At 47.8% G+C, this 13,362-nt stretch overlaps 1 protein-coding gene across 1 annotated transcript; it reads left to right on the top strand.

Moving 5' to 3' along the window:
- Nucleotides 1–9,112: 9,112 nt before the first annotated feature.
- Nucleotides 9,113–11,316, top strand: LOC101524224 (E3 ubiquitin-protein ligase RNF216-like). The gene has a single exon (XM_036493510.2). It carries the CDS (start codon nucleotides 9,127–9,129, stop codon nucleotides 11,101–11,103), a length of 1,977 nt encoding a protein of 658 aa, XP_036349403.2. The 5' UTR covers nucleotides 9,113–9,126; the 3' UTR covers nucleotides 11,104–11,316.
- Nucleotides 11,317–13,362: the final 2,046 nt, after the last annotated feature.

Here is a 13,362-nt window from a genome sequence, read left to right on the forward strand (position 1 = left end):
CGGCCGCCCTCAGGCCCGGCGCGTCCCGCCCCGCCGCGCAGCGCCCCGCCCCGGCACCTGCCCCGGCGCCAGCGCCGACCCTGCGCCCCCGTCCGGCCGGGCGGCGCCGGCCAGGTGGTGCCCGATCCTGGGGCGCGGCCGCTCGGGCAGCCGGCCCTTTGGGAGTGTTCACCTTGCTCAATGCTTCCTTTGTCTGGGCCGCTCCCTGGGCTCGGCGGCCCTGGGCGCGCGACGCGGCCGGCGGGCGTCCTTCCTTGACAGTCCAGAGTGGCGGACCGGCTGGCCAGCCACCTGCTCTGGCTGGTCCTCTCACGTTCCTATAGGACTCCCGGCCTTCCTGCGCTCCAGGCCCGGCGGGGCCGGCCTCCGGGAAATGAGGGCAGCCCGCTCCTGCCAGGCCCGGCCTTGGGGAGGTTGGAACTAAGGACAGGAGACTCCTCAGGCGAGGTGTCAGCGACTGCAGATGCAACGGGCCACCCGCCGAGCCTCCTGTCGACTCCTGTGTGCCTCTCCTCCAGCTGTGATCTCTGCCCTCATTCCTGTCTACCCACCCGCACCAAGCTCTCCCGGTTGGCATCAGCCTGGACACGTGCCTTCGCCGCCACATCAGGGACCATTTTGCTCTCTGGAACTAACCCAGTGCCTATGGGCCAGCCTTCAGTTGTGCCTGCCGCTTCTCATTTCCTGCCCACGTTCTGGGACCCTGGTACCCTGTTTCTAAGATACTTGCTGCATGCTAATAGAGTACATTGTTTTGAAACCCTGCAGTACCAGAACCATCTGCCTGCCTTATTTTGGGCCCATTACGTGGTGTATCCTAGTGATTTTCTGTCTACTTGTTGAAAAATGTGGAAATGCCCACCAATAACTACAAGGGCCTATGATCCCTTTCAGTTGTCTCGTTTCGTCCCCCACCCACCCCATGTTTTAAAAACTGATTAGAGGCACAACATGGAGCATTGCCCTCCATGTGGGTAAGATTTCAGATTCTGAAGTCTATTTTGTTATTAATGACAGCAGGTTCATCTTTCCATAAAGTACGTGGTTCTACTTGCCACCTGTAGCTCCAACATCCCACGTATCTGCAGGTGAATGCTGATTCCTGTTGCTCCATTTCCAATGCACCTCCCTGGTAATTACCTGGAAAAGCAGCAGAAGATGTCCTTGGTTGGAGAACTGGAAGAAATTTCTGATTCCAGGCTTTAACCTGGCTTAGTCCCTGAAGATGTGGCTATTTGATGAGTGAACCAGTGGATGGAGGTCTTGCTTTTTCTCTTTGTTTCTGTCCCTCTCTCTGTGTTAACTCTGCCTTTTAAATAAATACGTGTGTGTATGCATATATATATCTTTTTGAATTAGAACAAAAGAAAGAATGAGTCTGTGTTGTGTTCAGTTTTACAGTCCCTGCCTTTCTATTGGCCCATTTAGACCATTCACATTTAATGTGAATTGATCTGGTAAAGCCTAAGTCTACCATTTTGCCATTTGCTCTTTATTCCTTTTTCCTTGCCCTCCTCCCTTCTTTCAGATTATTTCTGGACTATGTTCTCTCCACTGTTAGCTTATTTTATATACTTCCTTTTTTTTTTTTTAAGTGGTGACTCAGTTTATAATATGCCTTTACAACTCATCAGAGTCTGTTCTCAGATAAAATTCTGCCACTTACTATGTAAGGTGAGAGGGCACACTTCCATTCCCCCAGCAGGCTGTGCTAGGTCACAGTACAGGCCTGAAGACAAGCACGCACTAAATGTGAATGTTCTGGACTCTTGTTATCTGGGATTTGGAGACCGCTTTCTGGAAGAAGCTGTGGTCCAGCTGGAAGAGATTATGCTGCAGCAAAAGGAACTGCCCTGCAGGAGTAGGTACTTTCACTGGGGCACTTCATGAGAAATACCAAGCCTTACTCCTGGCATGTTTCCAACATTACCACCTTCTATTTTCAAAAGAGATTAGGGGATTTAAAACTTCTGCTTGGAAAGCCCCAGAGGTGAACGTGCTGGTTTTGGAAGCACTCTGAGCAGTAGAATGCCATGTTCAACCCACTCAGACTACTAAAGTTCTTTTTAATTTTCAAAAACCAAAATACATTGGAATCTCTATTTGTATCTTTACAAAACTGCCTCTCAAATAATTCAACTTTTTTACATTCACCGGTGCAGAATTCCATTTGTCAATAACGAAAGTCAGTCACATGGGATTGAGCATGCCATCTTTCCTGCATGTATAGCATGACCGTGAAAGCGTGCAAGGAAGATGTCTCAGATACTGTTTGTGCAGATCCACTGAAGAAATGCCTTCATTGTAGTAAAGGTGGTTGTTTGGCATTTATACCGAGTAATGAAACATTGTGATTTAAAAACCCCACATTGGGCCCGGAGCAGTGACCTAGCAGCTAAAGTCCTCCCCTTGAATAAAAATGAATCAATCCTTTTTCTTAAAGTGTAGCATTGAATTATGGATCATATAATACATGTGAGAATGCATTGTAAACAACAGCTACTTTAAATTTATTAAAGTTAAATGTTTTCAATTTTGAAAAAGTAATCAGCTGACAGTGCATCTTCTTATTTTGGGGGGAACAAATGATGTCAGCCATGTATCTTCGTGTTGGGATCACAGGGGTGACTTTGCACTCTGGAGTTGCAGGTCTACGTTGAAATCTCTTCTGTGTGCATTGTGTACTGTGGCAGGACAACTGATTGGATCTGCAGGGCTGGTTTATATAACAATGAAAGGCAGGGGTGTGGGAGGAATTGAGGGACTCTGTAGGAAGACAATTGATTTGATCTGTTGGCCTAGTTTACAAAACAGAATCACCTCCCAGATGGCAAGAGGGAACTCCCTCTTGCTTTTGCTTTGTATATGTATCAGTCCCACCCTTATCCTATGTGACCCTCAGCGTTTAAAAGCCTGTTGCTTTCCATCAACTTCCTCTTCACCATCAGTCCATGGTCTATGTGTAAGAGAATTGGCTCCATACCCCAGTTCATTGATGCCAGACAACCGACCGCTCACCCGAACAGGGACTTGAAAGCAGATCGAAAGTGTGAAGGAGACCCCTACAGAAAGAGGTAAGTGGGAATGTGGTCCAGAATCAGCGTAGAGTGCAATATTTTATTTCTCTCATACAGAACTTTTTTTAAAATTAATTTATTTGTATTGCAAAGTCAGATCTACAGAGAAGAGGGGAGACAGTAAGATCTTTTGTCGGACGGTTCACTCCCCAAGTGACCACAACAGCTGGAGCTGAGCTAATCCGAACCCAGGAGCCAGGAATTTCCGCCAAATTTCCCACGCAGGTGCAGGGTCTCAAGGCTTTGGGCCATCCTCAACGGCTTTCCCAGGCCACAGGCAGGGAGCTGGATGGGAAGTGGAGCTGCCAGGATTAGAACTGGCACCCATATGGGATCCGGGTGCGTTCAAGGCAAGGACTTTAGCCACTAGGCCACCGCGCCAGGCCTGTACAGAACCTTTTAGTGAAAAGTGGAGCAAAGGTAACTAGGCAGCAATTGCTTTCTTAGAGGCTGTTTTTGTTGTTGTTTTAAAAGATTTACTTGTTTCTAATGGAAAATCTGATGTATGGAGAGGAGGAGAGACAGAGAAGATCTGTGCTAATTCTCTCCCCTAGTGGCTGCAATGGCTGGAACTAAGCTGATCTGAAGCCAGGAGTCAGGAACTTCTGGTACCCCTATGCAGGTACAGGCTCCCAAAGGCTTTGGGCCATCCACTGCCTTCCTAGGTTGCAAGCAGGGAACACGATGCCAACTGGGGCCAGGATACAAACCAGTGTCCATATGGGATCTCAGTGCATACAAGGCAAGGACTTTAGCCACTAGGCTATCGTGCCAGGTCCTGTTGAAGTGTTTTTTAAAGGCTTATTAATTTTTTTAATTGGAAAGTTAGAATTGCAGAGAGAAGGAGAGACAGAAGCATCATTCCCCAAGTGGCAGCAATGGCCGGAGCTGAGTTGAGCCCATCCAAAGCCAGGAGCTTTTTTGGGTCTTCCATTCGGGTGCAGGGACCCAAGGCTTTGGGCCACCCTGTAATGCTTTCCCAGGCCACAGAAAGAGTGCTGGATGGAAAATGGAACAGTCCTGTTATAATTTAAGAAGGGGTACTTGGAAGAGATGCCTAAGAAAATTTGCCTCATGGTACAGATGAGAAAGAGAAAGGAACCTATGAGGTCCCCCTAACAGGAAAGGCTGCCACAATACAGCTAAAGAAAAAAAAAAAAAAAGACAAAGCCTCAGAGGACTGGTTAGGAGAATGGAAAAGGAGAACCCGAACAGGAAACACTACCAAAATGCAGCTAAAAGAGAAAGGCTTTGGGTGAGAAAGGCATGGGTGGCACAGCAGCCTAGTGGCTAAAGTCCTCTCCTTGAACCTTCCAGGATGCCGTATGGTTGCCGGTTCGAATCCCAGCGGCCCCACCTCCCATCCAGCTCCCTGCTTAAGGCCTGGGAAAGCAGTCCAAATGGCCCAAGCCTTGGAACCCTGCACCCACGTGGGAGACCCAGAAGAGGCTCCTGGCTTCAGTCGTTGGGGCCACTTGGGGAGTGAACCAGTGGATGAAAGATCTTCCTGTCTCTCCTTCTCTCTGCATATCTGACTTTCCAATGAAAATGAAATAAATCTTTTTTAAAAAAGAGAAAGGCCTTATACTACAGATGAGAAAGATAGAAAACTCAAGAGAGACTCCTAATGGGAGATGCCACAGCATTGTGGTTAGAAAAGAAACAAACTTGCGCTGAATGTGGTAGCCTAATGGCTGGAATGCTCATGTTGGTTCTGCTGAGATCCCATGTGGGTGCTGGTTCATGTCCCAGCTGCTCCACTTCCCATCCAGTTCCCTGCTTGTGGCCTGGGAAGGCAGTAGAGGATCGCCCAAAGCCTTGGGACCCTGCACCGGCGTGGGAGATGTGGGGGAGGCTCCTGCCTCCTGACTTTGGATTAGCTCAGAGCTCAGCTCTGGCCATTGTTGCCATCTAGGGAGAGAACCAGCAGACAGGATTTTTCTCTCTGTTATCCTCTTCACTCTATATTTTTGACCTTCCAATGAAAATAAAAATAAATCTTCGAAAAAATAAAACTTCCCTGTTAAAACAGCAAAATCACAGGACTTATCAGAATCTAGTGAATAAAAGGAGGCTGGGATGCAAGTCCCAGCCCAGCTGCCTCGCCCTTAAATCTGATCAAGGCCTCCTGGAAACCTCAGGTTTTCCAATTACACTTAGTCAAGAAAATAATAAACCTCTAAGTAAGAATCCATCACAACTCTTTGTTTCATGACACAGTTTAATAGGCACTGGGGTCTCTCCTCTTCCTTAAATTTCCTCCCCTTCCCACTGATCTCCCCTCCAGTTTTACAATGGGTGTCCTTTGTGAACGTTTCCAAGTCCATCATGCTGCCCTGAGCTGTCTCCCAACCATGTAGGCACGGACAGCGTTGACGAATACAACACTCAACCGTCAGGACAAAATCACCCCTTCGCTGTGAGTCCGTTCTTGTACTGCATGCATGGAGACATACTTCTCTTGGTTAATATTTGTGAACATAATTCTACTACCCTTCCATTATGCATCCCTTTAAATACAGAGGCAGTGTACACAGTCTGCCATGGGGAGAAAAAATAGTGAAGCTTCATCCACATGAAGCAACCATGTGACACAGGCAGCAGTGTGACGTTCGGGAGGTCAAGAGTGTCCATATCCTGATGTAGGAATAGCTGCCAGCGCGAGTCCCATGGGCACTAGTGCAAGTGCAATAAGGACTAGATCATCATTACTTATGGGCAGCAGCAATAACAGGACTTGTTATGAAACGTACAAATAATTAGGAAGTGCAAAAAGGTAAAATTTATAGGTAAAATCTTTAAACTTCATTTTACTGTAAATTATAATTGGAAAGTCATTCCATGTGATGATGCGCAAACCTTCCCCTAGATGTGAGCTTTGGGTCTCATTTAAAGATTTATTTATTTATTTAAAGATTTATTTATTTTTATTGGAAAGGCAGATATACTGAGGAGGAGAGACAGATCTTCTGTCCAACGGTTCACTCCCCAAGTGGCCACATGGCTAGAGTGGAGCCAATCCAAAGTCAGGAGCCTCCTCCGGGTCTCCAATGCAGTACAGGGTCTCAAGGCTTTGGGCCATTTGGACTGCTTTCCCAGGCCACAAGCAGGGAGCTGGATGGAAAGTGGAGCAGCCAGGATTGGAACCGGTGCCTGTATGGGATCGCCGCACGTTCAGGGCAAGGACTTTAGCTGCTAGGCTATCATTCCGGGCCCAAGGCACAATCTCTTACAATTAGATATATTAGATATATGTCTACCTGCATTCTTTTGCAGAAGTGCAGTCTGTTGATTGCTGGTATTCTGCTCTCTATTACTCCTTCAATTATGGGGTTATATGTGTTTATCCGTTCTCTATGTTGTTTAATATTTGTAGTGGCTGTTATATTACAGTAAGCATATGATAGCTGTTGATTTCTGCTCATTTATTTTGTACCCTGCCACTTCACCAAACTCATAATTTCTAGCAGTCTCTTCATTTAGTTTCTCAGTTCTATGAATGAAATCATGTCATCTGCAAACAGAGATAGCTTGATTTCCTCATTTCCAATTTGAATCTCTTTGATTTATTTTTCTTGTCTAATAGCATTTGCGAGTACTCCCAGTACTGTTAAACAGTAGTGGTGATAGTGGACATCCTTGCTGGCTGCAGATCTTAGGGGGAAGGCTTCCAATCTCTTTTTTTTTTATTAATTACATTGCATTATGTGACACAGTTTTATAGGTAGTGTGATTTCCCCAACCCTCCCCAAACCAGGGGGCTGGTGAAGTTTATGCTGATTTTAAAGGACACTTGATTTATTCCACAGAAAAACAAGTTAAGGGAATAATATTAGGAAAGTATTAGTCCAGCAAATAGACTTTGATAATGCCAATGAATACTGTCAGTAGCTATACATCCTAGAGGAGCCAGAGGTTTTTTTAAATTTTTATTGCAAAGTCAGATATACAGAGAGGAGAGACAGGAAGATCCTCCATCCGTTGATTCTCTCCCCAAGTGACCGTAATGGCCGGCACTGCACCGATCCGAAGCCAGGAGCCAGGGATTTCTTCCAGGTCTCCCACATAGTGCAGGGTCCCAAGGCCTTGGGCCGTCCTCCACTGCCTTCCCAGGCCACAAGCAGGGAACTGGATGGGAAGTGGGATTAGAACCAGTGCCCATATGGAATCCCGGCGTGTTCAAGGCGAGGACTTTAGCCACTAGGCCACGCCGCCGGGCCCAAGAATTTTTTTTTTTTTTTAAAGATTGATTTTGTTGGGGCCCAGAGTGATAGTGTACTGGTTAAATAAAAACAAAATCAATTTTTAAAATTGATTTTGTTTTTATTGAAAAGTCTACAGAGAGGAGGAGCGATTCACTGTCTGCTGATTCACTCCCCAGGTGGCTGCAACAGATGGAGCTGAGCTGATCAGAAGCCAGGAGCCCAGAGCCTCCCACACAGGTGCAGGGTCTCAAGGCTTTGGGCCGTCCTCAACTGCTTTCCCAGGCCACAAACAAGGAGCTGGATGGGAAGTGGGGCTGCCAGGATTAGAACCGGTGCCCATATGGGATCCCAGTGTGTACAAAGCAAGGACTTTAGTCACTGAAACAGAAGATCTTATGTGTTATCTGAAAGCCTGTCATAATAAAGGGACATTCAAACCTTTACTATTCAAAAATGTTTTAATTGTGGCACACTGGGTTGCTAAGTACCTCCTTTTATGTATATATGTATGTATGTATGTACATTGGAAAGTCAGGTTTACAAAGAGGAGGAGATGGGAAGATCTTCCCTGCACTGATTACTCCCCAAATGGCAGCAACGGTCGGAACTGAGCTAATCTGAAGCCAGGAGCCAGGGGCTTCCAGGTATCCCCTGTGGGTGCAGGATCTCAGGGCGTTGGTCCATCTTTTGCTGCTTTCCCAGCTCACAGGCAAGGAGCTGGAAGGGGAGTGGAGTAGCTGAGACACTAACCGGTACCCACATGAGATCCTGGCATATGCAAGGCAAGAACTTTAGCTATGGAATATGTCCTAATTGTCATGGAGCAAAAGAATGTAAATCTAAAATTGAGAGCAAGTCTAATACCTATGGCCAGGAGACTCGTGGTGGGGCCACCCACAGGACCTGATCAGAGGCTTACACAACCATATCCTATTTGTGTCTGGACAAGGGTAAAAGACTAAAAACCCATTTTCTCAATATCCCATCTGTGCTCAACACCCTGCAGGTATAAAAATCCTGTAGGATAAAATTCTAATGAATAGTGGCAAATGGATGTTATTTATCAATTTTTTCTAGACAATTATTCCTAACCAATGTGCTAATTCATATCTATAAATTTTATGTCAAATAAAATCTAATCTATATTATCATGTAAAGATCCTATTTTTACCATATATTTTAAACCTTGCCATACTTGATAGCATCCAGAAAAAGTACTACCAAAAGCCAAGTGGTACAAAATACTGTTATATTGCAATGCTACTGCTACAGTTGTCAAAAAAAAAAGTATAGGCGTCTAATTTGTGTGATTTCAAAGGGTTTCAGGAAGGGTAGCGTCTAACTAATGAAATGTGAGCAGAGACATCGCCATGAATTCAGTAAGCAAGGAAGACCTGAATCTTGCATCAGAAGGGTGTCCTACCCCCGGGAAGTCTAGCAAAAAGCAGGGAGATCAGAGAACTCAGTCCTAAAGGGAGCCTGACCTGTGGTATGGGCTGAGCATCTGAAGGCCAACCAACTTTTCCTGGAAGGTTTAAACTTCCTGATTAGCCTCTCTCTGTCAGAAGGAGGCATGTAAGAACAGTGGGGCACTGTGCGTAGGCATGGGGTGATGCTGTGGTAGGGACAGAGCGAGAGCAGCAGAGGCAGCCTCAGGGGAGTGGGGTAACTCCTGAGTGACCCGTCAGCGATGGTGGTGGCAGTGCCAACTAACTGGAGTGCCACCGTGAGCGAGCCTGTGCGCCTCGCGAGCCAGGCAGCGGAGGGGCAATCCCTTTGGAACAGGTCACCATGTTTTGATAATTTGCATTCATGCAGGTGCACCTCAGTCGTGACATCTGGAAATGTTGGAAGAAGAAAGGCCTGCAGACTCGAGTGTGAATCCGAGAAGAGCAGGGCAGCATTCCAGGTCACGCTTCCCTCAGGCTGCCCATCCTCTGAGAAGGGTTGAAGAGCAGCAGTTAACAATGGAAGATGAAGAGCCAGGGGCAGCCTTGCCACCTGGAGCATCTCCTGATGCCAATTTTCAAAATTGGGGTCAGGAAAGTGCTGAAGTGGAACAAAAACTTGTTGCCCTACTAGTAAAAGAAACAGAAGCAAGGTTTCCAGATGTAGCAAATGGATATGTTGAAGAAATAATTCACTTGAAGAATTATTACGATTTAAATGTACTTTGTAATTTTCTTCTGGAAAATCCAGATTATCCAAAGAGAGAAGATCCAGTCAAGGTGAACCCCAGCAGCCGCCTGTTTGCCAGCCAAGATGAGACACAACCCCCTGCAGTGAACTTCTTTGACTATTCCCAATTGGCTCCTCTGGACGAATCCTGCTTCCTTCAAGCTGCTGACCTCCTGATGACCGACTTCAGGATGATCAGCTGCCAGGACATCAAGTGGGCCCTGCACAAGTTCAAGGGACACTATGCGATCACCCGGAAGGCTTTTTCTGATGCCATTAAAAAACAGCAGGAACCAGCGCCAAAAGCCAGCGGGAAAAGGAAAAAGAAAACAAATATGAGCCCATTTTCTTACATAGACTTCAAGTTTGAACAAGGTGACATCAAAATAGAAAAGAAGATGTTCTTTCTGGAAAACAAGCGGCGAGACTTTAGCTCCTATGACCGGCATGCTCTTCTTCCGGCCGTGCAGCGGGAGCAGGAGTTCTATGAACAGAAGGTCAAAGAGATGGCAGAGCATGAAGATTTTCTGCTGGCCCTGCAGATGAATGAAGAACAATATAAAAAAGATGGCCAGCTTATAGAGTGCCGCTGCTGCTATGGGGAATTTCCATTTGAAGAGCTGACTCAGTGCATGGATGCTCACTTGTTCTGCAAAGAGTGTCTCATTAGATATGCCCAACAGTCTGTCTTCGGGGCTGGAAAGTCGGTGCTCAGCTGCATGGAAGGCAGCTGCACATGTTTGTTTCCGAGCCATGAACTGGAGAGGGTGCTTCCGCAGACCATCCTGTCCAAGTACTACGAACGGCTAGCCGAGGAGCAGGTCACGGCAGCCTTTGCCAGCGAGCTGGTCAGGTGTCCCTCCTGTAATTTCCGTGCTGTCCTGGACAATGACGTGAAGAAATTCAGTTGTCCTAATCCACGCTGCCGAATGGAAACCTGTAGAAACTGCCAAGCACTCTGGAAAGTACATGATGGCATCACCTGTGAAGAGCTGGCTGGGAAGGACGATACCAAGTTCCGAACCTTCATTGAAGAGAAAATGGCTGCTGCCTGCATTAGAAAATGCCACAGGTGTGGGACTGGCCTCATCAAATCTGAGGGCTGCAACCACATGTCTTGCCGCTGTGGTGCCCTGATGTGCTATCTCTGCCGAGCGCCCATCAGTGGGTATGACCACTTCTGCCAGCACCTACGCACACCGGGAGCCCCTTGCCAAGAGTGTTCCAGGTGCTCCCTCTGGACTGACCCCACGGAAGAAGATGAGAAGGCAATTGAGGAAATCCAGAAGGAGGCCGAGGAGGAACAGAAAAAGAAGGGAGAAAACACATTTAAACGTATTGGCCCTCCACTGGAGAAGCGCCCTGGGAAGGTGTCGAGACCAGAAGCCTTGCCCAGGCCTCTGATGCGGATCCTGCACCTGCCACAGGTGCCACACTACCCACCACCACACTTGCCACAGCAGCCCTTCTTACAGCCGCTCTTTTGGCCCGTGCCCAACAACTTTCTACTGAACACAAGACCCATTGCAGCCCCCTTCATGCCCCCTATGCTGAATAGGAGGGTCAATTATAACTTCGGCCCCATTAACTTGGCCCTGGAGTACCCCCGACGCTTGCACTTTCGTCGCCGATATTACTTCTGATGCCTGGAGCTCCCAGCCACCACTGGGCAGTGATGGAGTTTGGGGGGTGGAGGAGTTTGAATGGGGAGCCCCCCAAGAGCTAATGGTTCTGCCCATGCCTTCAGTAGTAGCATGGCGGGGTGGGCTCTTGAGGTGGGTTTCTTTTTCTAATAAGACTGGTCTGGTGCTCAATGGATCTGAGAAAGGGGCAGCAAAGCCCTCTTCCGCAAGAGCTCTGCCATCTTAGCAGGTAACATGTGATTCTGCTGAGGTCCTGCCAGAGGTGAGAGCATTTGCCTGCATTTCCCTTCTCTCAGCACACAAAGGAGCAGCCTTCGTTCCCACTACGTGGTCAAGGCCCTAGTCCGATGAAGAACCAGATGGCAGAGTTGGGGACAGATCAAGCAAGCCTTTCTGGCCCAGACCCTGTGCTGTGCGGGCTCCCACTTGGGGCAGAGGGTCTCAGCTGGTTTCCAGGCCTAGGAAGCAGTGCTGGGGTACAGGGCTGTCGGCATTGCCCCATAGCCATTCTGAGAGCCTCTCTTCCCTCTCAAAGTCCCTTGTCAGCCAGTAATAAAGGACCACACCACATTTTGTCTGTCGTTTACCTGAACAGGTGTCTGCTTCTGTTTTTCTACTTGGTTTGGGATGTCTGTGGCCTGTGGTGTGCTAAACTTTCTTTTTGGCTTTGCAGAGTCAAGCTGAGAATGTTAGCCTATGCCAAGCCTCTCCTGGGGGATGCCTGGTCTTGGCAGCTGTGACCAGACTGAAGATTCTTATGTTGTAGCTGGAGGCTGGCTGAGGCCCACCCGGAGGTGCCCGTCAGTGCAAGGAGCTCTGTCCTCCTCTCATGTCGACTCAGGCAGAAGGGCCTGATGAGTGTCAGCTCTCAGCCTGCACGCAGCCCTCAGTGGGTGCTCGTTACCAGCCTCATTCCTGTGCAGTTTGATTTGAACCATCTGCTGAACCATCCAAAGCTGCCAGCCGCTCTGCTGAGGGGAGCCCTTGTCACAGAACATGTCACCTTAATCTGTCTCCTGCCTTGGCCCTCCTGTTAGCATGGCCTGGACATGTGAGCCAATGAATGACTCAGATCACTTTGAGATCTGAGTGGAGGTATAATCTAAGAGGACTCATTCTTTCCCCTCAGGATGAAGACTTTGAAGACAGGTGGTCACCAGGGCTGAGGGTGGGGGCAGCCTGCCACTGTCTCTGCCACCAGCTCCATGGGGCTGTGCCCAGAGTCTGTAAGTCAGTAAAACACATGTACCTGTGCTTACTCCAGCGAGGGCCTATGCTGGCAGAGGACAGTAGATGGCCCACCAGATGGGATGGTTAACCTTAAGCAAACCCATTGACCTAGGACATGGGTCCAGTTGAACCCTGCCCAACAGTCACATTAGGGGGCTCCAACGTGGGTTCATGGGGGAACAGGCAGCTGCTGAGGCAGGCGGAGGTCTGGGGGATACACCAAAGGCTGAGCCAGCATGCTGGCTATTGGGGAGGAAGCTTTGCCCTTCACCCTGCAGGGCAGCTGCTCCTGGAGTCCAGCAAGGCCTGCAGTGACCACCTCAGGTTCCAGGTCCCTGCATTTCCCAAAGCAGGGTCCGAGGGAGAGAAGGGACGAGAGTCTGGCCAACAGGGCAGTCCTGTTTTACTTGTCTTAAAACTGAAGAGAGAAACCTAGTATTTGCATTTAACAAATGACTGAAAAACAAGTGTGTAAAATCTATCACTTTGTTCTTCATTGTGTGAGTCTTATTTAATCTTGACTTCATGTATATCTTTCTGTTAAAACTGTTTGATTTGGAACCCGCACGGTAGCCTAGTGGCTAAAGTGTTCACCTGGCATGTGCCGGAATCCCACATGGGCACATCCTGGCTACTCCAGTTCTCATCCAGCTCCTGGCTTTGGACTGACTCAGTTTTGGCCATTGTGGCCACTTGGGGAGTGAACCAGCAGATGGACCCTCTATCTTCTATGTAAATCTGACTTTTCAATAAAAATAAATCTTTTTTAAAAAGTTTGATTCTTCAAGTGCAGTGCAGAGAACAATTGCTAGTCAGATGTCTAACAGGTCCCTGCAGTGTGTATTTTGCAGAAAAGGTGCTGTTTTCTAGGGACACTGCTTTGCCTAATGCTCCATGAGATTGGATGAGGAACGGCCCCATAGTAAATTTCAGTTTTATGCCACTCTTTTCCAGCTAGTTGCTTTAGGAAACTTTTAAATTGTTAACATGCAGTACTGTCTGTTTGGTCAGGAAATGTTACTTTTAAGT

The sequence above is a fragment of the Ochotona princeps genome, chromosome 18 (genome assembly GCF_030435755.1).
Source record: "Ochotona princeps isolate mOchPri1 chromosome 18, mOchPri1.hap1, whole genome shotgun sequence".
In the NCBI taxonomy this organism is placed as follows: domain Eukaryota; kingdom Metazoa; phylum Chordata; class Mammalia; order Lagomorpha; family Ochotonidae; genus Ochotona; species Ochotona princeps.